Source organism: Polyodon spathula, chromosome 7, assembly GCF_017654505.1.
Source record: "Polyodon spathula isolate WHYD16114869_AA chromosome 7, ASM1765450v1, whole genome shotgun sequence".
In the NCBI taxonomy this organism is placed as follows: domain Eukaryota; kingdom Metazoa; phylum Chordata; class Actinopteri; order Acipenseriformes; family Polyodontidae; genus Polyodon; species Polyodon spathula.
This window is the reverse complement of record NC_054540.1, coordinates 639,990-666,499: the sequence shown is the minus strand read 5'-3', so window position 1 is coordinate 666,499 and position 26,510 is coordinate 639,990. Positions and strand designations below refer to the sequence as shown.

Below are 26,510 nucleotides of genomic sequence, written 5' to 3'. Positions count from 1 at the left end.
TGGTTGCCCCAAAACCTCTGCTACAGCAGATTTAAATGCAGAATGAACTCCCCCAGCAAGCAAGAAAAAGAGCCTGTGGGATAAGACTGTTTGTTCTCTTCTGTATAGCCCTCCTGATTTATTATTTGATTTTGAATGATTGTACTCTGGAGACGTGTCTCCTGTTCTGCTGCTTTCCCTGCTCAGTTTCCTGAGCTCAGTGCTGCCAGCACTGTCACAGCTCAGGCTATTAGACAGTTGTGTCAACCCATGGCATGGCAGGATGGATACTAAGTGGATACATGTGGAGTGAAACGTGCATGCTTCCCTCGTCCGGTTCAGGATTCGTCTGAAATTATTTGTAATTTTCATTTGAGAAAACCCCCCCCAAAAAAGAGAAATTAACTCTGCAGCCTGACAAGGGATGTAAACTAAAGTCTCCCCTTTAAGAAGCCTGGTGATGTTAATGAAGAAGGTAAAATCTAACCAGACGGACCTCTGTGCTTTCATACTGCCCTGCTGCTGCACTGACAGGCTCCAGACTCTACCTCTATCTCAGGAGATGCTGTATAGAAAAGTTTGTGATGAAGATGGTACAGCTTCAGAGAAATGTTGCTTGTGTCCTGTGAAACTTGCAGTTTCCCTGTCTGTCTCTCTCGCTGTCTTGCTCTCTCACGCTCACTCCTGCTCTTGATCTCTCGCGCTCTCTCTCTCTCTGTCTCTGTCTGTCTCTTTCTCGCTTATGCTCTCTCTCAGTGTTGTGTTGGAGAGCGTGGAAGCCCCCACCCACTGGTGGATTTTTCTTTATCACAGACAGCCTAAAAGGCTCAGCAGCAGCCCTTAAAAGGAGTGCCAGTGATCTCTGGACCAGGAGTCAGTGTCCAGATCAGCTGGAAAGTGGTTGGGGATGGTGGGGCTTGTTTCCATAGCGCTGCAGCATTGGTTAGAGCTGCAGCTGCATTGACCTGGTAGTGAATTAGAATCTGATTCCTATGTTCAGTTGCTGGTTTATATTAACATGCCTGCCCCCCCCCGCCCCCGTTCACCAGGACCACAACTATGGTGCTCGCCCCCCGCCGACGCCCCCCGCCTCACCCCAGCCGGCAGTTCTGATCAGTAAGAACGACGCAAGCCTCTTCTCCAGCGCGGCACACTTCGATGAGACCTCCAGTGCCACCACCATCAGCACCTCTGAGGACGGCAGCTACGGGACTGACGTCACCCGCTGCATCTGCGGCTTCACACACGATGATGGATACATGATCTGCTGTGACAAGTGCAGGTAACTCACTCATGCAGAGATTCACACACACACACACACACACTCACACGCATATGTGCAGAGATACATACACGCATACACACATGCGCAGAGATACGCACACATAGAGATACACACACGCAGAGATTTACACGCTGATTCTCACACACGCAGAGAGATTTACACACACACGCAGATACGCACACACAGATACACACAGAGATGCACACGCAGATTAAAACACAAACACACACAGATATACACATGCAAAGATTCACACACACACACAAATTCACACATACACACGCAGAGAGATTAACACACACACACAGACACAAATGCACACGCAGAGATTCACGCAAACACGCAAAGATTCACACAAACACACATGCAGAGATTCACACACATAGAGGGGACATGCTGAAATATAGCCCATAGTGTAAGGAAACTTATCAATGGCCACAAACAGGAGATGCTTGCCCCAGTGAGTCACTCTGTGCAACAGCCAATAGCGGAAAAAGTCAGTCAGGATCTGAGTCATAACCTGGTAACCCTGTAGGCTGAGTCAAAGTGTTGGAGTTTCCCGAGCCCTGATGCGCTCTGTACTTGTTCCGCTTTTATAAATTGTTTGCCTATTTTGCTCACAGTGTCAACACCGCCCAGCAATCTCTACCTGTTTCTGCACCCCCACGCGCTCACAGTGTCAACACCACCCAGCAATCTCTACCTGTTTCTGCACCCCCACGCGCTCACAGTGTCAACACCACCCAGCAATCTCTACCTGTTTCTGCACCCCCACGCGCTCACAGTGTCAACACCACCCAGCAATCTCTACCTGTTTCTGCTCCCCCACGCGCTCACAGTGTCAACACCACCCAGCAATCTCTACCTGTTTCTGCACCCCCACGCGCTCACAGTGTCAACACCACCCAGCAATCTCTACCTGTTTCTGCACCCCCACGCGCTCACAGTGTCAACACCACCCAGCAATCTCTACCTGTTTCTGCACCCCCACGCGCTCACAGTGTCAACACCACCCAGCAATCTCTACCTGTTTCTGCACCCCCACGCGCTCACAGTGTCAACACCACCCAGCAATCTCTACCTGTTTCTGCACCCCCACGCGCTCACAGTGTCAACACCACCCAGCAATCTCTACCTGTTTCTGCACCCCCACGCGCTCACAGTGTCAACACCACCCAGCAATCTCTACCTGTTTCTGCACCCCCACGCGCTCACAGTGTCAACACCACCCAGCAATCTCTACCTGTTTCTGCACCCCCACGCGCTCACAGTGTCAACACCACCCAGCAATCTCTACCTGTTTCTGCACCCCCACGCGCTCACAGTGTCAACACCACCCAGCAATCTCTACCTGTTTCTGCACCCCCACGCGCTCACAGTGTCAACACCACCCAGCAATCTCTACCTGTTTCTGCACCCCCACGCCCCAGTGTCGCGCTCTAGTGTCAACACCACCCAGCAATCTCTACCTGTTTCTGCACCCCCACGCGCTCACAGTGTCAACACCGCCCAGCAATCTCTACCTGTTTCTGCACCCCCACGCGCTCACAGTGTCAACACCACCCAGCAATCTCTACCTGTTTCTGCACCCCCACGCGCTCACAGTGTCAACACCACCCAGCAATCTCTACCTGTTTCTGCACCCCCACGCGCTCACAGTGTCAACACCACCCAGCAATCTCTACCTGTTTCTGCACCCCCACGCGCTCACAGTGTCAACACCACCCAGCAATCTCTACCTGTTTCTGCACCCCCACGCGCTCACAGTGTCAACACCACCCAGCAATCTCTACCTGTTTCTGCACCCCCACGCGCTCACAGTGTCAACACCACCCAGCAATCTCTACCTGTTTCTGCACCCCCACGCGCTCACAGTGTCAACACCACCCAGCAATCTCTACCTGTTTCTGCACCCCCACGCGCTCACAGTGTCAACACCACCCAGCAATCTCTACCTGTTTCTGCACCCCCACGCGCTCACAGTGTCAACACCACCCAGCAATCTCTACCTGTTTCTGCACCCCCACGCGCTCACAGTGTCAACACCACCCAGCAATCTCTACCTGTTTCTGCTCCCCCACGCGCTCACAGTGTCAACATCGCCCAGCAATCTCTACCTGTTTCTGCACCCCCACGCGCTCACAGTGTCAACACCGCCCAGCAATCTCTACCTGTTTCTGCTCCCCCACGCGCTCACAGTGTCAACATCGCCCAGCAATCTCTACCTGTTTCTGCTCCCCCACGCGCTCACAGTGTCAACATCGCCCAGCAATCTCTACCTGTTTCTGCACCCCCACGCGCTCACAGTGTCAACACCGCCCAGCAATCTCTACCTGTTTCTGCACCCCCACGCGCTCACAGTGTCAACACCACCCAGCAATCTCTACCTGTTTCTGCACCCCCACGCCCTCGCGCAGTGTCAACACCACCCAGCACTCGCTCACAGTGTCAACACCACCCAGCAATCTCTACCTGTTTCTGCACCCCCACGCGCTCAGTGTCAACACCACCCAGCAATCTCTACCTGTTTCTGCACCCCCACGCGCTCACAGTGTCAACACCACCCAGCAATCTCTACCTGTTTCTGCACCCCCACGCGCTCACAGTGTCAACACCACCCAGCAATCTCTACCTGTTTCTGCACCCCCACGCGCTCACAGTGTCAACACCACCCAGCAATCTCTACCTGTTTCTGCACCCCCACGCGCTCACAGTGTCAACACCACCCAGCAATCTCTACCTGTTTCTGCACCCCCACGCGCTCACAGTGTCAACACCACCCAGCAATCTCTACCTGTTTCTGCACCCCCACGCGCTCACAGTGTCAACACCACCCAGCAATCTCTACCTGTTTCTGCACCCCCACGCGCTCACAGTGTCAACACCACCCAGCAATCTCTACCTGTTTCTGCACCCCCACGCGCTCACAGTGTCAACACCACCCAGCAATCTCTACCTGTTTCTGCACCCCCACGCGCTCACAGTGTCAACACCACCCAGCAATCTCTACCTGTTTCTGCACCCCCACGCCCTCGCGCAGTGTCAACACCACCCAGCAATCTCTACCTGTTTCTGCACCCCCACGCGCTCACAGTGTCAACACCACCCAGCAATCTCTACCTGTTTCTGCACCCCCACGCGCTCACAGTGTCAACACCACCCAGCAATCTCTACCTGTTTCTGCACCCCCACGCGCTCAGTGTCAACACCGCCCAGCAATCTCTACCTGTTTCTGCACCCCCACGCGCTCACAGTGTCAACACCACCCAGCAATCTCTACCTGTTTCTGCACCCCCACGCGCTCACAGTGTCAACACCACCCAGCAATCTCTACCTGTTTCTGCACCCCCACGCGCTCACAGTGTCAACACCACCCAGCAATCTCTACCTGTTTCTGCACCCCCACGCCCTCGCGCAGTGTCAACACCACCCAGCAATCTCTACCTGTTTCTGCACCCCCACGCGCTCACAGTGTCAACACCGCCCAGCAGTGTCAACACCACCCAGCAATCTCTACCTGTTTCTGCACCCCCACGCGCTCACAGTGTCAACACCACCCAGCAATCTCTACCTGTTTCTGCACCCCCACGCGCTCACAGTGTCAACACCACCCAGCAATCTCTACCTGTTTCTGCACCCCCACGCGCTCACAGTGTCAACACCACCCAGCAATCTCTACCTGTTTCTGCACCCCCACGCGCTCACAGTGTCAACACCACCCAGCAATCTCTACCTGTTTCTGCACCCCCACGCGCTCACAACACCACCCAGTCTCTACCTGTTTCACCCCCACGCGCTCACAACACCCCCAGCAATCTCTACCTGTTTCTGCACCCCCACGCCCTCGCGCAGTGTCAACACCACCCAGCAATCTCTACCTGTTTCTGCACCCCCACGCGCTCACAGTGTCAACACCACCCAGCAATCTCTACCTGTTTCTGCACCCCCACGCCCTCGCACAGTGTCAACACCACCCAGCAATCTCTACCTGTTTCTGCACCCCCACGCGCTCACAGTGTCAACACCACCCAGCAATCTCTACCTGTTTCTGCTCCCCCACGCGCTCACAGTGTCAACACCACCCAGCAATCTCTACCTGTTTCTGCACCCCCACGCGCTCACAGTGTCAACACCACCCAGCAATCTCTACCTGTTTCTGCACCCCCACGCCCTCGCGCAGTGTCAACACCACCCAGCAATCTCTACCTGTTTCTGCACCCCCACGCGCTCACAGTGTCAACACCACCCAGCAATCTCTACCTGTTTCTGCACCCCCACGCGCTCACAGTGTCAACATCGCCCAGCAATCTCTACCTGTTTCTGCACCCCCACGCGCTCACAGTGTCAACACCCCCAGCAATCTCTACCTGTTTCTGCTCCCCCACGCGCTCACAGTGTCAACATCGCCCAGCAATCTCTACCTGTTTCTGCTCCCCCACGCGCTCACAGTGTCAACACCACCCAGCAATCTCTACCTGTTTCTGCACCCCCACGCGCTCACAGTGTCAACACCACCCAGCAATCTCTACCTGTTTCTGCACCCCCACGCGCTCACAGTGTCAACACCACCCAGCAATCTCTACCTGTTTCTGCACCCCCACGCGCTCACAGTGTCAACACCACCCAGCAATCTCTACCTGTTTCTGCACCCCCACGCGCTCACAGTGTCAACACCACCCAGCAATCTCTACCTGTTTCTGCACCCCCACGCGCTCAGTGTCAACACCACCCAGCAATCTCTACCTGTTTCTGCACTCCCACGCGCTCGGCAGCTCAATCCGCAGCTGGGTCTCCAGGGATTGTTTTATTCCTGCAGCCCTGGTATGTTCATTCATGATGTCGTTTATCTTGTTTGCAGTGTCTGGCAGCACATAGACTGCATGGGGATCGACAGGCAACACATTCCTGATACCTACCTATGTGAGCGCTGTCAGCCCAGGTGAGTTCAGCCAGCAGACAGCACTTCAATCAAACATACAGCACAACAGTTTCCAGGTTTTGCTACGAGCCACAGTGTGTATGTAGCAAGCGCCGATGTGTCTTATTAACCCATACTAAAACCAGGAATGGATAAAACTGCTACGCAATTATTATCCCTGCAGTGGCAGGGGAAGTTCAATTGAATGCTGCTGTAGAACAGGGGGAATTACGTGCTTACTGAATTTGTTATATTTTTTAATGAACTCCACCTGTAAATAGATAGACGATGATCATGTGAGTGAAATAGCTCTGGTGTCGTATGCCGAAGAAGCCCTGAAGCTATTGTTGTGAATATTGGGGCGCACTCTTGATGAGTCCCGCTGTGTTGTGTGTGTATATTGGGGGCGCACTCTTGATGAGTCCCGCGGTGTTGTGTGTGTATATTGGGGCGCACTCTTGATGAGTCCCGCTGTGTTGTGTGTGTATATTGGGGCGCACTCTTGATGAGTCCTGCTGTGTTGTGTGTGTATATTGGGGTGCACTCTTTGAGTCCCGCTGTGTTGTGTGTGTATATTGGGGCGCACTCTTGATGAGTCCCGCTGTGTTGTGTGTGTATATTGGGGCGCACTCTTGATGAGTCCCGCTGTGTTGTGTGTGTATATTGGGGGCGCACTCTTGATGAGTCCCGCGGTGTTGTGTGTGTATATTGGGGCGCACTCTTGATGAGTCCCGCTGTGTTGTGTGTGTATATTGGGGCGCACTCTTGATGAGTCCTGCTGTGTTGTGTGTGTATATTGGGGTGCACTCTTTGAGTCCCGCTGTGTTGTGTGTGTATATTGGGGCGCACTCTTGATGAGTCCCGCTGTGTTGTGTGTGTGTATTGGGGCGCACTCTTGATGAGTCCCGCTGTGTTGTGTGTGTATATTGGGGCGCACTCTTGATGAGTCCCGCTGTGTTGTGTGTGTATATTGGGGCGCACTCTTGATGAGTCCCGCTGTGTTGTGTGTGTATATTGGGGCGCACTCTTGATGAGTCCCGCTGTGTTGTGTGTGTATATTGGGGCGCACTCTTGATGAGTCCCGCTGTGTTGTGTGTGTATATTGGGGCGCACTCTTGATGAGTCCCGCTGTGTTGTGTGTGTGTATTGGGGCGCACTCTTGATGAGTCCCGCGGTGTTGTGTGTGTGTATTGGGGCGCACTCTTGATGAGTCCTGCGGTGTTGTGTGTGTGTGTATTGGGGTGCACTCTTGATGAGTCCCGCGGTGTTGTGTGTGTGTATTGGGGTGCACTCTTGATGAGTCCCGCGGTGTTGTGTGTGTATTGGGGTGCACTCTTGATGAGTCCTGCGGTGTTGTGTGTGTGTATTGGGGTGCACTCTTGATGAGTCCCGCGGTGTTGTGTGTGTGTATTGGGGTGCACTCTTGATGAGTCCCGCGGTGTTGTGTGTGTGTATTGGGGTGCACTCTTGATGAGTCCCGCGGTGTTGTGTGTGTGTATTGGGGTGCACTCTTGATGAGTCCTGCGGTGTTGTGTGTGTGTATTGGGGTGCACTCTTGATGAGTCCCGCGGTGTTGTGTGTGTGTATTGGGGTGCACTCTTGATGAGTCCCGCGGTGTTGTGTGTGTGTATTGGGGTGCACTCTTGATGAGTCCTGCGGTGTTGTGGGTGTGTATTGGGGTGCACTCTTGATGAGTCCTGCGGTGTTGTGGGTGTGTATTGGGGTGCACTCTTGATGAGTCCTGCGGTGTTGTGTGTGTGTATTGGGGTGCACTCTTGATGAGTCCTGCGGTGTTGTGTGTGTGTATTGGGGTGCACTCTTGATGAGTCCTGCGGTGTTGTGGGTGTGTATTGGGGTGCACTCTTGATGAGTCCTGCGGTGTTGGAAAGGGTGCTGCTGCAGTGCTTACAGTTAGGACAGGACAGCTGATACCTGGCAGTACTGTAACGAGCTCCTGCTGTTTCCTTTTCTCCCAGAAGACTGGAGTTGATATCTCATGAGTCACCTGGAGTGTTTGTGCTTCAGCCACTGCACACCTGTGCTGATGCTTTTCTTACAGCATCTCCCTGCCCTGTCCTCTGTGTGTGTGTGTGTGTGTGTGTGTGTGTGGTGTGTGTGTGTGTGTGTGTGTGTGTGTGTGTGTGTGTGTGTCTACCTGTCCTCCCTCCTCTCTCTCTCTCTCTCTCTCTCTCTGTTAAAGGACAATATTTAGGGGGAGAGAGATTCCCCACTCTCTCTCTCTCTCTCTCTCTCTCTCTCTCTCTCTCTGTAATTCCCCCCCCTCTCTCTCTGTCTCTCTCTCTCTCTCTCTCTCTCTCTCTCTCTCTCTCTCTCTCTCTCTCTCTCTCTGTATATTCCAAGTTTAGGGTATTTAGGGGGGAGAGAGAGAGTAGAGACAGAATAAGTACAATTATTTTAGGGGGCTCTCTCTCTCTCTCTCTCTCTCTCTCTCTCTGTATCTCCTCTCTCTCTCTCTCTCTCTCCTCTCTCTCACTCTCGCTCTCTGTTAAAGGGCGAGAGGGACATTATCTCTCTTTAGGGGGGAGAGAGTAGAGAGAGACATCTGTATTATGTATTCTCTCTCCTCTCCTCTCTCTCTCTGTCTCTCTCTAGATCTGTCTCTCCTGACAATTAATAGCATCCCCCCCTCTCTCTCTGTCTCTCTCTCTCTCTCTCTCTCTCTGTATTCCTGTTAATAACCCCCCTTCCATGTGTCTCTAATCCTCTTTCATTGAAGGATGTCTGGCTCAGTTTCTCACCTCTCTGCTTGTTCTTCAAGCCCCCTGTTGTCTGCTCTCATCAGCCCCTGTTTCACAAACTCTGCCTTTTGTGCAAAAACAAGCTAGAAGAATAGCGAGGGAGCTTCTGCATTGTCACCCAGGGGCTGGAGCCTGGTTTATATTGTGGGGATCCTTTACAGTTAATAATCATTTCACCTCTGGAGGCTTCACAGTAGGTTAAATACCTTTGATCTGAGACAGGTGCTTTAAAGACCTGGGCATAATAAAGAAATAACAATAAGTACAATATTGTCTGATGCCAGATCTGAATATCGCGTACAGTAAAGTTTAAAAATAGCTGCTTGAATCATTTATTTGAAATGGCAACAGGAGCTAACTGGAATGATGCAATCATCTTATGATTATTGAATGTCATTGTAAAATGACATTCTCGTCAGCAGTCAACACTGGAACTCAGTATTTGAATATTCCACGAAGTCAATGTCAGTATTTGTCTGTGCTTGTTTGTGTCCTGCTCTGCTGCACAGTCGCTCTGCTTGTTTGTTTGTTTGTTTGTTTGTTTGCTGCTCTGCTGCACAGTCGCTCTGCTTGTTTGTTTGTTTGTGTCCTGCTCTGCTACAGTCGCTCTGCTTGTTTGTTTGTGTCCTGCTCTGCTACAGTCACTCTGCTTGTTTGTTTGTGTCCTGCTCTGCTTGTTTGTTTGCATCCTGCTCTGCTTGTTTGTTTGTTTGTTTGTGTCCTGCTCTGCTACAGTCGCTCTGCTTGTTTGTTTGCATCCTGCTCTGCTTGTTTGTTTGTTTGTTTGTGTCCTGCTCTGCTACAGTCGCTCTGCTTGTTTGTTTGCATCCTGCTCTGCTTGTTTGTTTGTTTGTTTGTGTCCTGCTCTGCTACAGTCGCTCTGCTTGTTTGTTTGCATCCTGCTCTGCTTGTTTGTTTGTTTGTTTGTGTCCTGCTCTGCTACAGTCGCTCTGCTTGTTTGTTTGTTTGTTTGTGTCCTGCTCTGCTACACAGTCGCTCTGCTTGTTTGTTTGTTTGATTATTTATGTCCTGCTCTGCTACACAGCCGCTCTGCTTGTTTGTTTGTTTGTTTGTTTGTGTCCTGCTCTGCTACACAGTCGCTCTGCTTGTTTGTTTGTTTGTTTGTTTGTGTCCTGCTCTGCTACACAGCCTCTCTGCTTGCTTGCTTGTTTGTTTGTTTGTGTCCTGCTCTGCTACACAGTCGCTCTGCTTGTTTGTTTGTTTGTTTGTTTGTGTCCTGCTCTGCTACACAGCCTCTCTGCTTGCTTGTTTGTTTGTTTGTGTCCTGCTCTGCTACTGCTGAGACGAACAAACAAACGTTTGTTGCATCGTTGTTTGTTTGTTTGTGTCCTGCTCTGCTGCACAGTCGCTCTGCTTGCTTGTTTGTTTGTTTGTTTGTGTCCTGCTCTGCTGCACAGCCTCTCTGCTTGCTTGCTTGCTTGTTTGTTTGTTTGTGTCCTGCTCTGCTACAGTCGCTCTGCTTGTTTGTTTGCATCCTGCTCTGCTTGTTTGTTTGTTTGTGTCCTGCTCTGCTGCACAGTCGCTCTGCTTGCTTGTTTGTTTGTTTGTTTGTGTCCTGCTCTGCTGCACAGCCGCTCTGCTTGTTTGTTTGTTTGATTATTTGTGTCCTGCTCTGCTACACAGTCGCTCTGCTTGCTTGTTTGTTTGTTTGTTTGTTTGTGTCCTGCTCTGCTACACAGTCGCTCTGCTTGCTTGTTTGTTTGTTTGTTTGTGTCCTGCTCTGCTACACAGTCGCTCTGCTTGCTTGTTTGTTTGTTTGTTTGTTTGTGTGTGCTCTGCTACACAGCGAGAAACGAACAAACAAACAAACTAATAAACACAGGGACGAGACGATGTGTCACACGAGACGAACGTTGCTTGTTTGTTTGTTTGTTTGTTTGTGTCCTGCTCTGCTACACAGTCGCTCTGCTTGCTTGTTTGTTTGTTTGTTTGTTTGTGTCCTGCTCTGCTACACAGTCGCTCTGCTTGCTTGTTTGTTTGTTTGTTTGTGTCCTGCTCTGCTGCACAGTCGCTCTGCTTGCTTGTTTGTTTGTTTGTTTGTTTGTTTGTGTCCTGCTCTGCTGCACAGTCGCTCTGCTTGCTTGTTTGTTTGTTTGTTTGTGTCCTGCTCTGCTACACAGTTGCTCTGCTGTAAGCTGGGTTTGCATGCAGATCTGATTGCCATCTTTGTTTGGTTGCAGGAACTTGGACAGGGACAGGGCCATTCTGCTGCAGACAAGAAAAAGGGAAAATATGTCAGGTGAGTGAAGACAATAATTGCACGGCTTTGAGGAAAAAAAAAAAAAGGACTTTTCCTGCCTCTGTAATGGAGTTTGTAAGACAGAGCAGCTTACTGCAGCATTTGTGTGTCTGTGTGTGTGTGTTTGTGTCCTTAAAGATGGCGACACAAGTGCGACTGAGAGCGGGGACGAGGTGCCCATGGAGCTGTACACTGCCTTCCAGCACACGCCCACCACCATCACCCTGACCGCAGCCCGTGTCAGCAAGGGCAGCGACAAAAAGCGCAAGAAGAGCGGCGACAAGGAGCAGAATGCAGCCAAGAACAAGAAGGTGAGGAGGCTGCATCACTCGCTCACCCTGCACGTGTGTGTCTGTCTGTCTCCCTGTGTGTGTGACTGGCAGGGCAGCTACCCAGGAGAACCTCAGTGCTATACGCATCTTAACAATGTAAATGTTTCCGTGGGATATTTGAAAGTGTGTGCGCTCATTGCTGTTTATCGGTATTAGTACTCAGTCATTTATTTTCATCCTGTGCTGCTCTCAATTTCTGCAGTGCACTGAAACATGCAGGCTGCTCACTGTAACTTTCTCTGTGTCTCAGGCCTTCCGGGAAGGATCTCGGAAATCTTCCAGGGTCAAGGTAATAACCAGCATCGTGAAATCAACAGTAAAACAGAAGAATTTCTAGAACACTGATTTTGACTGTAGGACGAAATGTTTTTCATGAATTGTTCGGTGGCTTCCTCTAGTGAAGTTGAGCCTGTCTCTCCTCTCTCAGTATGTTTGCTAAGTGTTCGTTGGCTTACTCTAGTGAAGTTGACCCTGTCTTTACTCTCTCAGTATGTTTGCTAAGTGTTCGTTGGCTTCTCTAGTAAAGTTGACCCTCTCTCTCCTCTCTCAGTATGTTTGCTAAGTGTTCGTTGGCTTCTCTAGTAAAGTTGACCCTCTCTCTCCTCTCTCAGTATGTTTGCTAAGTGTTCGTTGGCTTACTCTAGTGAAGTTGACCCTGTCTTTCCTCTCTCAGTATGTTTGCTAAGTGTTCGTTGGCTTCCTCTAGTAAAGTTGACCCTGTCTTTCCTCTCTCAGTATGTGTGCTAAGTGTTTGGTGGCTGACCCTGTCTTTCCCCCCGTCTCAGGGCTCCGCCCCGGAGGTGGACCCCGCTGACCCCCCAAACTGCACATGGGAGAACAAGATCAAGGCGTGGATGGACCGCTACGAGGAGGCCAGCAGTAACCAGTACAGCGAGGACGTGCAGAGCCTGCTGGCCCTGGGGCTGGGGGAGACTGAAGATGGCAGCAAAGCCCACTTCAACACCAGCAACAACACCGGCTTCAAGCCACCAGTCGAGGTACAGGCATCCTCACAGAGACACAGTGTACGCACGCACGCTTAGAGACACCGAAACGCCTAATCGTATACAAGCACTTACAGAGACACTGAAACACCTGATCACACACAGGCACTTACAGAGACACTGAAACACCTGATCACACACAGGCACTTACAGAGACACTGAAACACCTGATCATATACAAGCCCTTACAGAGACACTGAAACGCCTAATCGTATACAAGCACTTACAGAGACGCTGAAACACCTGATCACACACAGGCACTTAGAGAGACACTGAAACACCTGATCATATACAAGCCCTTACAGAGACACTGAAACGCCTAATCGTATACAAGCACTTACAGAGACGCTGAAACACCTGATCACACACAGGCACTTAGAGAGACACTGAAACACCTGATCACACACAGGCACTTAGAGACACTGAAACACCTGATCACACGCAGGCACTTAGAGAGACACTGAAACACCTGATCACACACAGGCACTTAGAGAGACACTGAAACACCTGATCATATACAAGCCCTTACAGAGACACTGAAACACCTGATCACACACAAGCACTTACAGAGACACTGAAACACCTGATCACACACAGGCACTTACAGAGACACTGAAACACCTGATCACACACAGGCACTTAGAGAGACACTGAAACACCTGATCACACACAGGCACTTAGAGAGACACTGAAACACCTGATCACACACAGGCACTTAGAGAGACACTGAAACACCTGATCACACACAGGCACTTAGAGAGACACTGAAACACCTGATCACACACAGGCACTTAGAGAGACACTGAAACACCTGATCACACACAGGCACTTAGAGAGACACTGAAACACCTGATCACACACAGGCACTTAGAGAGACACTGAAACACCTGATCACACACAGGCACTTAGAGAGACACTGAAACACCTGATCATATACAAGCCCTTACAGAGACGCTGAAACACCTGATCACACACAGGCACTTAGAGAGACACTGAAACACCTGATCACACACAGGCACTTAGAGAGACACTGAAACACCTGATCACACGCAGGCACTTAGAGAGACACTGAAACACCTGATCACACACAGGCACTTAGAGAGACACTGAAACACCTGATCACACACAGGCACTTAGAGAGACACTGAAACACCTGATCATATACAAGCCCTTACAGAGACACTGAAACGCCTAATCGTATACAAGCACTTACAGAGACGCTGAAACACCTGATCACACACAGGCACTTAGAGAGACACTGAAACACCTGATCACACACAGGCACTTAGAGAGACACTGAAACACCTGATCACACACAGGCACTTAGAGAGACACTGAAACACCTGATCACACACAGGCACTTAGAGAGACACTGAAACACCTGATCACACACAGGCACTTAGAGAGACACTGAAACACCTGATCATATACAAGCCCTTACAGAGACGCTGAAACACCTGATCACACACAGGCACTTAGAGAGACACTGAAACACCTGATCACACACAGGCACTTAGAGACACTGAAACACCTGATCACACGCAGGCACTTAGAGAGACACTGAAACACCTGATCACACACAGGCACTTAGAGAGACACTGAAACACCTGATCACACACAGGCACTTAGAGAGACACTGAAACACCTGATCATATACAAGCCCTTACAGAGACACTGAAACGCCTAATCGTATACAAGCACTTACAGAGACGCTGAAACACCTGATCACACACAGGCACTTAGAGAGACACTGAAACACCTGATCACACACAGGCACTTAGAGACACTGAAACACCTGATCACACGCAGGCACTTAGAGAGACACTGAAACACCTGATCACACACAGGCACTTAGAGAGACACTGAAACACCTGATCATATACAAGCCCTTACAGAGACACTGAAACGCCTAATCGTATACAAGCACTTACAGAGACGCTGAAACACCTGATCACACACAGGCACTTACAGAGACACTGAAACACCTGATCATATACAAGCCCTTACAGAGACACTGAAATACTGCTGCTTCTTTAGGTGTGCTGGTCTTCATACCAGCAGAGAGCAAGACAGACAGAGAGCTTGATTCTTGCTGCAATGCCTCTCCCCCTCCCCCTCCCTGCCTCCTCTCTTTCAGAGTCAGGTGCAGAAGAACAAGAAGATCCTGAAGGCTGCCAAAGACCTCCCCCCCGCCACCCTGATCATTGAGTACCGGGGGAAGTTCATGCTGCGCCAGCAGTTCGAAGCCAACGGTTACTTCTTCAATAGGTGTGTGCTCCGTCAGTCTATACACCAGATACACAGTGAGACATTCACGTTGCAGACGTGTGAGGGCTGGCAGAACATTCTCACTAGCCAATAGATAGCAAGCACATTTAAAAGATGGCAAGCTAGGGTCCTTTTTATAACATCCAGGCTGGCTGTTCCAGAGACATGGGGCTGCTGTATTTTGGTGCACTGGCACACACAGGGGTATTTCCTGGGTTACTTCACATCAATCTGTTAAAGTCTAAAGACTAGTAGAGGTGGGACGAGCGAGCACTGGGGTGAATGTCTTGATTGCAATTTTTATCTTTATTTTTCTATGTACACATTACAGAAAAAGGATAGAACCCAAAACCCAGAGGAAGTGTATTGGTGCATTCTCATTGTCGGCTTTGATCATGTGATGTAAGAACACGTTTAACCAGGAACAAACCCCTTTGCAGGGATGGAACTAAGACTCCTGTTGCTTCACACTTTGATTCATTCTTGGTTTTACTATGAGTTTAATAAGTCACGCCTGAGCTTGGTACCTGTACACTGTGGCTAATCAAACTAGAATGGGTGAAACTGCTATGCAGTAGGAGTCTTATTTCCAGCCCTGTCTTGTATGAGACACTGTGTATATATAATCTAGACACTGGAAGGGTGCAACAGTGTGAACTATTATTCAAGTTGCATGTGGAGGATGTTTACTCTAAGCAGGGACATGTGTAAGTGAGTGAGAGACAGACAGGCTGGGTTTTCACTGTGCTCCCACCCCCCTCTCATGCAGGCCGTACCCCTTCGTCCTGTTCTATTCCAAGTTCCATGGGCTGGAAATGTGTGTGGATGCCAGGACCTTCGGGAATGAAGCCAGGTTCATCCGACGCTCCTGCGTTCCCAACGCTGAGGTGAGCTGAGCTGCCAGTCACATCGCCCTGCATTCAGCTCTTGGTTCAGTCACATCGCCCTGCATTCAGCCCTTGGTTCAGTCACGTCGCCCTGCATTCAGCCCTTGGTTCAGTCACGTCGCCCTGCATTCAGCCCTTGGTTCAGTCACGTCGCCCTGCATTCAGCTCATGGTTCAGTCACGTCGCCCTGCATTCAGCCCTTGGTTCAGTCACGTCGCCCTGCATTCAGCCCTTGGTTCAGTCACGTCGCCCTGCATTCAGCCCTTGGTTCAGTCACGTCGCCCTGCATTCAGCCCTTGGTTCAGTCACGTCGCCCTGCATTCAGCCCTTGGTTCAGTCACGTCGCCCTGCATTCAGCCCTTGGTTCAGTCACGTCGCCCTGCATTCAGCCCTTGGTTCAGTCACATCGCCCGGCATTCAGCCCTTGGTTCACTCTAGAGGTTCAGTCACATTGCCCTGCATTCAACTCTTAGTTCAGTCACATTGCCCTGCATTCAGCTCTTGGTTCACTCTAGAGGTTCAGTTACATTGCCCTGCATTCAGCCCTTGGTTCAGTTACATTGCCCTGCATTCAGCCCTTGGTTCAGTTACATTGCCCTGCATTCAGCCCTTGGTTCAGTTACATTGCCCTGCATTCAGCCCTTGGTTCAGTTACATTGCCCTGCATTCAGCTCTTGGTTCACTCTAGAGGTTCAGTCACGTCGCCCTGCATTCAGCCCTTGGTTCAGTCACGTCGCCCTGCATTCAGCCCTTGGTTCAGTCACGTCGCCCTGCATTCAGCCCTTGGTTCAGTCACGTCGCCCTGCATTCAGCCCTTGGTTCAGTCACGTCGCCCTGCATTCAGCCCTTGGTTCAGTCACGTCGCCCTGCATTCAGCCCTTGGTTCAGTCACGTCGCCCTGCATTCAGCCCTTGGTTCAGTCACGTCGCCCTGCATTCAGCCCTTGGTTCAGTCACGTCGCCCTGCATTCAGCCCTTGGTTCAGTCACGTCGCCCTGCATTCAGCCCTTGGTTCAGTCACGTCACCCTGCATTCAGCCCTTGGTTCAGTCACGTCGCCCTGCATTCAGCCCTTGGTTCAGTCACGTCGCCCGGCATTCAGCCCTTGGTTCACTCTAGAGGTTCAGTTACATTGCCCTGCATTCAACTCTTAGTTCAGTCACATTGCCCTGCATTCAGCTCTTGGTTCACTCTAGAGGTTCAGTTACATTGCCCTGCATTCAGCCCTTGGTTCAGTTACATTGCCCTGCATTCAGCCCTTGGTTCAGTTACATTGCCCTGCATTCAGCCCTTGGTTCACTCTAGAGGTTCAGTCACGTCGCCCTGCATTCAGCCCTTGGTTCAGTCACGTCGCCCTGCATTCAGCCCTTGGTTCAGTCACGTCGCCCTGCATTCAGCCCTTGGTTCAGTCACGTCGCCCTGCATTCAGCCCTTGGTTCAGTCACGTCGCCCTGCATTCAGCCCTTGGTTCAGTCACGTCGCCCTGCATTCAGCCCTTGGTTCAGTCACGTCGCCCTGCATTCAGCCCTTGGTTCAGTCACATCGCCCGGCATTCAGCCCTTGGTTCACTCTAGAGGTTCAGTCACATTGCCCTGCATTCAACTCTTAGTTCAGTCACATTGCCCTGCATTCAGCTCTTGGTTCACTCTAGAGGTTCAGTTACATTGCCCTGCATTCAGCCCTTGGTTCAGTTACATTGCCCTGCATTCAGCCCTTGGTTCAGTTACATTGCCCTGCATTCAGCCCTTGGTTCAGTTACATTGCCCTGCATTCAGCCCTTGGTTCAGTTACATTGCCCTGCATTCAGCCCTTGGTTCACTCTAGAGGTTCAGTCACATTGCCCTGCATTCAGCCCTTGGTTCAGTCACGTCGCCCTGCATTCAGCCCTTGGTTCAGTCACGTCGCCCTGCATTCAGCCCTTGGTTCAGTCACGTCGCCCTGCATTCAGCCCTTGGTTCAGTCACGTCGCCCTGCATTCAGCCCTTGGTTCAGTCACGTCGCCCTGCATTCAGCCCTTGGTTCAGTCACGTCGCCCTGCATTCAGCCCTTGGTTCAGTCACGTCGCCCTGCATTCAGCCCTTGGTTCAGTCACGTCGCCCTGCATTCAGCCCTTGGTTCAGTCACGTCGCCCTGCATTCAGCCCTTGGTTGAGTTACGTCACCCTGCATTCAGCTCTTGGTTCAGTCACGTCGCCCTGCATTCAGCTCTTGGTTGAGTCACTTCGCCCTGCATTCATCTCTTGGTTCAGTCACATCGCCCGGCATTCAGCCCTTGGTTCACTCTAGAGGTTCAGTTACATTGCCCTGCATTCAACTCTTAGTTCAGTCACATTGCCCTGCATTCAGCTCTTGGTTCACTCTAGAGGTTCAGTTACATTGCCCTGCATTCAGCCCTTGGTTCAGTTACATTGCCCTGCATTCAGCCCTTGGTTCAGTTACATTGCCCTGCATTCAGCCCTTGGTTCACTCTAGAGGTTCAGTCACGTCGCCCTGCATTCAGCCCTTGGTTCAGTCACGTCGCCCTGCATTCAGCCCTTGGTTCAGTCACGTCGCCCTGCATTCAGCCCTTGGTTCAGTCACGTCGCCCTGCATTCAGCCCTTGGTTCAGTCACGTCGCCCTGCATTCAGCCCTTGGTTCAGTCACGTCGCCCTGCATTCAGCTCTTGGTTCAGTCACGTCGCCCTGCATTCAGCCCTTGGTTCAGTCACGTCGCCCTGCATTCAGCCCTTGGTTCAGTCACGTTGCCCTGCATTCAGCCCTTGGTTCAGTCACGTCGCCCTGCATTCAGCCCTTGGTTCAGTCACGTCGCCCTGCATTCAGCCCTTGGTTCAGTCACGTCGCCCTGCATTCAGCCCTTGGTTCAGTCACGTCGCCCTGCATTCAGCCCTTGGTTCAGTCACGTCGCCCTGCATTCAGCCCTTGGTTCAGTCACGTCGCCCTGCATTCAGCCCTTGGTTCAGTCACGTCGCCCTGCATTCAGCCCTTGGTTCAGTCACGTCGCCCTGCATTCAGCCTTTGGTTCAGTCACGTCGCCCTGCATTCAGCCCTTGGTTCAGTCACGTCGCCCTGCATTCAGCCCTTGGTTCAGTTACACTAGGTTCAGTTCAGTCCTGTTTAAACTCGCCTGTATAAGTTGTAGTTCGAATGTGCCTATTCCATTAGTAAGGTGTGATGTGGGAATATTGCCTGTGTTGCCCGCAGGTGCGTCATGTTATGGAAGAAGGAATGCTCCACCTGTACATCTACTCCATCCGAAACATTCCCAAGGGATCCGAGATCTGCATCGGCTTCGACTTCGACTACAGCAGCTGGTGAGTGTGTCCTGGTCCCACCAAGACCTCTTTTAAAGGTCCCTGTATGCGTACTTAGAAAACAAGACTGTGCTTCTGTGTATCCCCCTTCACACCTCCCTCTCTTCCCCACCCTCATCTCTTCACTGTCTGTATCCCCCTTCACACCTCCCTCTCCTCCCCACCCTCATCTCTTCACTGTCTGTCTATCCCCCTTCACACCTCCCTCCTCCCCACCCTCATCTCTTCACTGTCTGTGTATCCCCCTTCACACCTCTGCATCTCCCATCTTTAACCTTGCCAGTGCAAATCTGAAGCTGATATTTGTGAAAGCCTGCTTAGAAAAGATTCATTTGTTAGATTTATTTATGTTTGATCTATTTGCATACAGTTATTTGTTTATTTAGTTATTTATTTTTTTTTTTAAATAAATTTCGCAGTTGCTAATTGTTTTTTATCATTTTCTCCCAATTTGGAATAGTAGATTTATTTTTAGGCTCAGCTCACCACTAGCACCCCTGCGCTGACTCGGAGTGGTGAAGACCAACACACGCTGTCCTCCAAAGCTTGTGCCGTCAGCCGACCGCTTACACACTGCAGGCCCACCATGCAGCCACCTCAGAGCTACAGCGTCGGAGGACAGTGCAGCTCTGGGCAGCGTGGCCAGTTATGTGCGCCGCCCCCTGGGAGCTGCTGTCCATGTACATCAGTGGAATAGCCTGGACTCGAACCGGCAATGTCCAGGCTATAGGGAGCATCCTGCACTCCACGCGGAGCGCCACTCAGGAGCCCCATACTTTTTTTTATTTTTGCACAGTATTCATTCCACTCGAGGGGGGTGGGGGCGGGGTTGGACAGTGTCAATTATTTGTTGGTGGTACTGCAACTTATTCATTTTCAGTCTGGATAATGGCGTTAGCGTCTTTGCCACTCTTTTTAAGAGAGTTTGTTGTATATGAAGTCAAGGCCCCTGTTCTTGGCTCTCCCTCTCAGTAAGTACAAGGTGGACTGCGCGTGCCTCAAGGGGAGCCCCGAGTGCCTGATCCTGAAGCACAACACGGAGCCCACGGAGAACCTGAACAGCGGCTACGAGACGCGCCGGCGCAAAGGCAAGAGGGAGAAGGACGGGCAGAACCAGGACGTGTCTCCGGACACAGAGGGGCCGGCCGGGAAGACCAAGGCAGCGCCGGACAACATCAAGCAGAGGAAGCTGTCCCCCCTGCGTCTCTCCATCTCCAACAACCAGGTACACAGACGAGGAGCACAGGGGCACAGGCAAGGAGAGCTGTCTGTCTGTATCCCCCTTCACACCTCCCTCTCCTCCCCACCCTCAACTCTTCACTGTCTGTATCTCCCTTCACACCTCCCTCTCCTCCCCTCCCTCATCTCTTCACTGTCTGTATCCCCCTTCACACCTCCCTCTCCTCCCCACCCTCATCTCTTCACTGTCTGTATCCCTCTTCACACCTCCCTCTCCTCCCCTCCCTCATCTCTTCACTGTCTGTATCCCCCTTCACACCTCCCTCTCCTCCACACCCTCATCTCTTCACTATCTGTATCCCCATTCACATCTCCCTGTCCTCCCCTCCCTCATCTCTTCACTGTCTGTATCCCCCTTCACACCTCCCTCTCCTCCCCTCCCTCATCTCTTCACTGTCTGTATCCCCCTTCACACCTCCCTCTCCTCCCCACCCTCATCTCTTCACTGTCTGTATCCCCCTTCACACCTCCCTCTCCTCCCCACCCTCATCTCTTCACTGTCTGTCTATCCCCCTTCACACCTCCCTCTCCTCCCCTCCCTCATCTCTTCACTGTCTGTCTGTATCCCCTTCACACCTCCCTCTCCTCCCCACCCTCAACTCTTCACTGTCTGTATCCCCCTTCACGCCTCCCTCTCCTCCCCACTCTCAACTCTTCACTGTCTTTATCCCCCTTCACACCTCCCTCTCCTCCTCACCCTCATCTCTTCACTGTCTGTCTGTATCCCCTTCACACCTCCCTCTCTTCCCCACCCTCATCTCTACACTGTCTGTCTGTCTGTATCCCCTTCACACCTCCCTGTCCTCCCCATTCTCAACTCTTAACTGTCTGTATCCCCCTTCACACCTCCCTCTCCTCCCCTCCCTCATCTCTTCACTGTCTGTATCCCCCTTCACACCTCCCTCTCCTCCCCACCCTCATCTCTTCACTGTCTGTCTGTCTGTATCCCCTTCACATCTTCCTCTCCTCCCCACCCTCATCTCTTCACTGTCTGTATCCCCCTTCACACCTCCCTCTCCTCCCCACCCTCATCTCTTCACTGTCTGTATCCCCCTTCACACCTCCCTCTCCTCCCCACCCTCATCTCTTCACTGTCTGTATCCCCTTCACACCTCCCTCTCCTCCCCTCCCTCATCTCTTCACTGTCTGTATCCCCCTTCACACCTCCCTCTCCTCCCCACCCTCATCTCTTCACTGTCTGTATCCCCCTTCACACCTCCCTCTCCTCCCCACCCTCATCTCTTCACTGTCTGTATCCCCCTTCACACCTCCCTCTCCTCCCCACCCTCATCTCTTCACTGTCTGTATCCCCCTTCACACCTCCCTCTCCTCCCCACCCTCATCTCTTCACTGTCTGTCTGTATCCCCTTCACACCTCCCTCTCCTCCCCACCCTCATCTCTTCACTGTCTGTATCCCCCTTCACACCTCCCTCTCCTCCCCACCCTCATCTCTTCACTGTCTGTATCCCCCTTCACACCTCCCTCTCCTCCCCACCCTCATCTCTTCACTGTCTGTATCCCCCTTCACACCTCCCTCTCCTCCCCACCCTCATCTCTTCACTGTCTGTCTGTCTGTATCCCCTTCACACCTCCCTGTCCTCCCCACTCTCAACTCTTCACTGTCTTTATCCCCCTTCACACCTCCCTCTCCTCCTCACCCTCATCTCTTCACTGTCTGTATCCCCCTTCACACCTCCCTCTCCTCCCCTCCCTCATCTCTTCACTGTCTGTATCCCCCTTCACACCTCCCTCTCCTCCCCACCCTCATCTCTTCACTGTCTGTCTGTATCCCCTTCACATCTCCCTCTCCTCTCCACCCTCATCTCTTCATTGGTTTGTAGCACAAGGCCCAGTGCAATCACATGTTTGTGTTTCCACAGGTACTCATTTCTTTGCTTCTCTGTCAGACCCAGGGATTAACTTTGTCTGGTCTCCATGCTTGTTTGTAAGATTCTCTTTCCTTCCGTCATCCCCCTATCATCCCTCCCTCTCTTCCTTACTCCTAGTCATCCCTTCCTTCCTTCCTCCCTTCTAGTCAGGAAGCTAACTACTCAAGGTGTGCTTTCGTGAGACTGAGCAGGCTGGACGATCTGCTTTGTTGAAACTGTTTCTCTTTCCATCCCTTGGATGTGTTGCCCTGAACTGTCAGTGATCCGCTGCAGAACCCTGCTCCAGTTCCAGGGAAACAGAAGTTCCTCTCACGCAGTCCTCACTCCGGTCAGTCTGTCTCAGGATTACTTGTTTCTGCTGAGTTGGGAAACAGCAGAGATTTGAACCCAGGGGAGCTGTGGCAGGTTTGGTTTGGTTTGAAGAAAGAAACTGATTTTGCACTGGGCTTCCCCAGCTGTTCTGTACCCAGAGGCTGACTATTGCTCTCTGTGAACAGCTGCACTGAAGCTACAGTAAAGCGGCTTTCCCAGCCTGCTGGATCTGCAGTCCTGAGATGCTTGCCTGATGGTGAGAGTGCAGCACAGTACAGGCTGCCTTGAGCGACCGCACAGGTCTGTGTGCGAGATGCAGAGCAGCCAGGTCAGGTTATTCCAGGCTGGGAATCTGGAAAGCTTCATAGACTCCAGATCCATTTCCAGTTGCCTTCAGCCTGGGATTAGCACGAATGTTTTTTTTGTTTTTTTGTTTTTTTTACCTCTGTATACTTGTCATTAGGCCCCCCTCCCTGATTTTTATTGAGCACTGGGACTCCTGTTCCCTATCATGGACAGAGCGGCCTGTCAGCCAGTGGCACACAGTCCTTCCTGACCTGCATGCCGTGTCCCTGGTCCCTGGTTAAGTGTCCCAGGTGGTCCCTCTACCATTTTCCAGCTCACACTAGACCCCACTCCACTGTCTGTGTCTATAGCTTCTCCCCCCCCATCCTACCCTGTCCTCCATGCCTATTCTCTCTCTCCTTGTCCCCCTTTAGCCTGTAGCTAGAACAGCCAAGCCATGATAGAGGTCATTTCTATCTTGCAGGAGCCAGATATTATTGACGATGTAGACGAAAAAACTCCTGTTAGCAGTGAAGTAGACATGGAGTCAGAGGAACAGCTTGCAGAGAGGAGGAGGAAGATGGTAAGTCGACAGGCTGTTTTCAAAACAAAACAATCCAAGCTGTGCGGGGGCCTGGCCATAGCTGCGCCGCTCTTTTTTCTCTACTAGATGCTGCTGTTTTGCTGCTTTTTCCCCCTTAATAGTTTGTACTGATTTAGATTCTTCTCAGATGGTTAGTGTTGTGCAGAATCTTGGTGTGCATGCGAGTGTGTGCGTGCCTGTGTGTGTGTACGTTAGTTTCTGAGCCAGCGCTGTCTCCACTCCTCTGCTGTTTCTACTGCTGCTGCTCTCTGACCCCAGCTCTGACCTGCATTGTCTTGTTGTCCGCTGACTCAGTCTTTGAAGAGCTTTGTGTTTTAGGAGTCATTATTCACATAGCAAATAGAGTGCCCATGGCACATCTAACAGCAAGAAATAGCCAGTACTTCAATCACAGATTCAGACATGAAACGGAAGCTTTGGGTTTGTCTTGACACAGTTCAATGAATTATTTACTAGACCTTCATTTCTAGGATGAGCCCATGACCCCTTTGTAGACTCCTGGATTGTGAAGGGCACTGAGTAGACCCCTGGATTGTGGAGGGCACTGAGTAGACCCCTGGATTGTGGAGGGCACTGAGTAGACCCCTGGATTGTGGAGGGCACTGAGTAGACCCCTGGATTGTGGAGGGCACTGTGTAGACCCCTGGATTGTGGAGGGCACTGAGTAGACCCCTGGATTGTGGAGGGCACTGAGTAGACCCCTGGATTGTGGAGGGCACTGAGTAGACCCCTGGATTGTGGAGGGCACTGTGTAGACCCCTGGATTGTGGAGGGCACTGTGTAGACCCCTGGATTGTGGAGGGCACTGAGTAGACCCCTGGATTGTGGAGGGCACTGAGTAGACCCCTGGATTGTGGAGGGCACTGTGTAGACCCCTGGATTGTGGAGGGCACTGTGTAGACCCCTGGATTGTGGAGGGCACTGAGTAGACCCCTGGATTGTGGAGGGCACTGAGTAGACCCCTGGATTGTGGAGGGCACTGTGTAGACCCCTGGATTGTGGAGGGCACTTTGTAGACCCCTGGATTGTGGAGGGCACTTTGTAGACCCCTGGATTGTGGAGGGCACTGTGTAGACCCCTGGATTGTGGAGGGCACTGAGTAGACCCCTGGATTGTGGAGGGCACTGTGTAGACCCCTGGATTGTGGAGGGCACTGAGTAGACCCCTGGATTGTGGAGGGCACTGAGTAGACCCCTGGATTGTGGAGGGCACTGTGTATGATATTTGTCTATATTTTAATGATTTATTTAAACTCTGGAATTTAGCTCTGCTTCCCTAGAGAATGATTTTAAATTTAAGCACAGGAGAGGTATAGTGCAGAGATATCCGTCCCTCATTTTACATGATGTTGTAGGACTCGCAGAGCTGCACCTCTCAAAGCCATATTGGGGGTGCTGTACTAATAGGAAACAGAACTGATCGTGTAGAGAAGAGACAGAGAACAGACTCCAGTCTGCAGTCTTGCTGTTGAGTTTAGCAGTGATTCACTTTGCTGCTGTTGTTTTTGGTTCAGAGCTGTTACTGTTCTTAGTCTGGGATTGTACAGGCAGCGCCGAGCAGCTTGCTTTCTCTGTACTGTTGCTGAGCTCTCCTTGTTTTGTTCATTACTGTCACTTCTTTTAGGCTGAACAGGGATGGGAGTAGGACTCCCATTGCATAGCAGTTTGAGCCACTGCACGTTTTGTAAGAGTTTAAACAGACACAGTGTAGCTGGAGTGTCTAATCCTGCTCTGAAAGGAACCGGATTGGCTCAAACTGCCAAGCAGTGGGAGCTTTACTTCCACCGCTGCTGTACAAAACATTTTCCACTTTTACAAAAAGTTATGGGGGGGGGTTACAGTAGGATAACGTTTTAAAACAAATGAGATTCGGACTGTGCACAGCAGTGAGCTGTCTACCTTCATATTCCTTTTCAATAGGAAACAGTCTGACTCGTTCCCTAAATGAGATTCGGACTGTGCACAGCAGTGAGCTGTCTACCTTCATATTCCTTTTCAATAGGAAACAGTCTGACTCGTTCCCTAAATGAGATTCGGACTGCACAGCAGTGAGCTGTCTACCTTCATATTCCTTTTCAATAGGAAACAGTCTGACTCGTTCCCTAAATGAGATTCGGACTGTGCACAGCAGTGAGCTGTCTACCTTCATATTCCTTTTCAATAGGAAACAGTCTGACTCGTTCCCTAAATGAGATTCGGACTGCACAGCAGTGAGCTGTCTACCTTCATATTCCTTTTCAATAGGAAACAGTCTGACTCGTTCCCTAAATGAGATTCGGACTGCACAGCAGTGAGCTGTCTACCTTCATATTCCTTTTCAATAGGAAACAGTCTGACTCGTTCCCTAAATGAGATTCGGACTGTGCACAGCAGTGAGCTGTCTACCTTCATATTCCTTTTCAATAGGAAACAGTCTGACTCGTTCCCTAAATGAGATTCGGACTGTGCACAGCAGTGAGCTGTCTACCTTCATATTCCTTTTCAATAGGAAACAGTCTGACTCGTTCCCTAAATGAGATTCGGACTGCACAGCAGTGAGCTGTCTACCTTCATATTCCTTTTCAATAGGAAACAGACTCGTTCCCTAAATGAGATTCGGACTGTGCACAGCAGTGAGCTGTCTACCTTCATATTCCTTTTCAATAGGAAACAGCCTGACTCGTTCCCTAAATGAGATTCGGACTGCACAGCAGTGAGCTGTCTACCTTCATATTCCTTTTCAATAGGAAACAGCCTGACTCGTTCCCTAAATGAGATTCGGACTGCACAGCAGTGAGCTGTCTACCTTCATATTCCTTTTCAATAGGAAACAGTCTGACTCGTTCCCTAAATGAGATTCGGACTGCACAGCAGTGAGCTGTCTACCTTCATATTCCTTTTCAATAGGAAACAGTCTGACTCGTTCCCTAAATGAGATTCGGACTGTGCACAGCAGTGAGCTGTCTACCTTCATATTCCTTTTCAATAGGAAACGGTCTGACTCGTTCCCTAAATGAGATTCGGACTGCCCTAAATGAGATTCGGACTGCACAGCAGTGAGCTGTCTACCTTCATATTCCTTTTCAATAGGAAACAGTCTGACTCGTTCCCTAAATGAGATTCGGACTGTGCACAGCAGTGAGCTGTCTACCTTCATATTCCTTTTCAATAGGAAACAGTCTGACTCGTTCCCTAAATGAGA

The 26,510-nt window shown here is 51.1% G+C and overlaps 1 protein-coding gene across 2 annotated transcripts in view; it reads left to right on the top strand.

Moving 5' to 3' along the window:
• Window positions 1–26,510, top strand: part of LOC121317956 (inactive histone-lysine N-methyltransferase 2E-like) — a 73,361-nt gene that overhangs the window by 34,183 nt on the left and 12,668 nt on the right. For both annotated transcript variants that reach the window (XM_041254049.1, XM_041254048.1), the window contains exons 4-14: window positions 1,029–1,261; window positions 6,123–6,203; window positions 11,143–11,201; window positions 11,340–11,512; window positions 11,784–11,822; window positions 12,319–12,531; window positions 14,675–14,805; window positions 15,575–15,692; window positions 18,891–19,000; window positions 19,973–20,225; window positions 23,211–23,309. In XM_041254049.1, coding sequence (XP_041109983.1) covers window positions 1,029–1,261; window positions 6,123–6,203; window positions 11,143–11,201; window positions 11,340–11,512; window positions 11,784–11,822; window positions 12,319–12,531; window positions 14,675–14,805; window positions 15,575–15,692; window positions 18,891–19,000; window positions 19,973–20,225; window positions 23,211–23,309 — 1,509 coding nt within the window. The remainder of the gene's footprint in view (window positions 1–1,028; window positions 1,262–6,122; window positions 6,204–11,142; window positions 11,202–11,339; window positions 11,513–11,783; window positions 11,823–12,318; window positions 12,532–14,674; window positions 14,806–15,574; window positions 15,693–18,890; window positions 19,001–19,972; window positions 20,226–23,210; window positions 23,310–26,510) is intronic.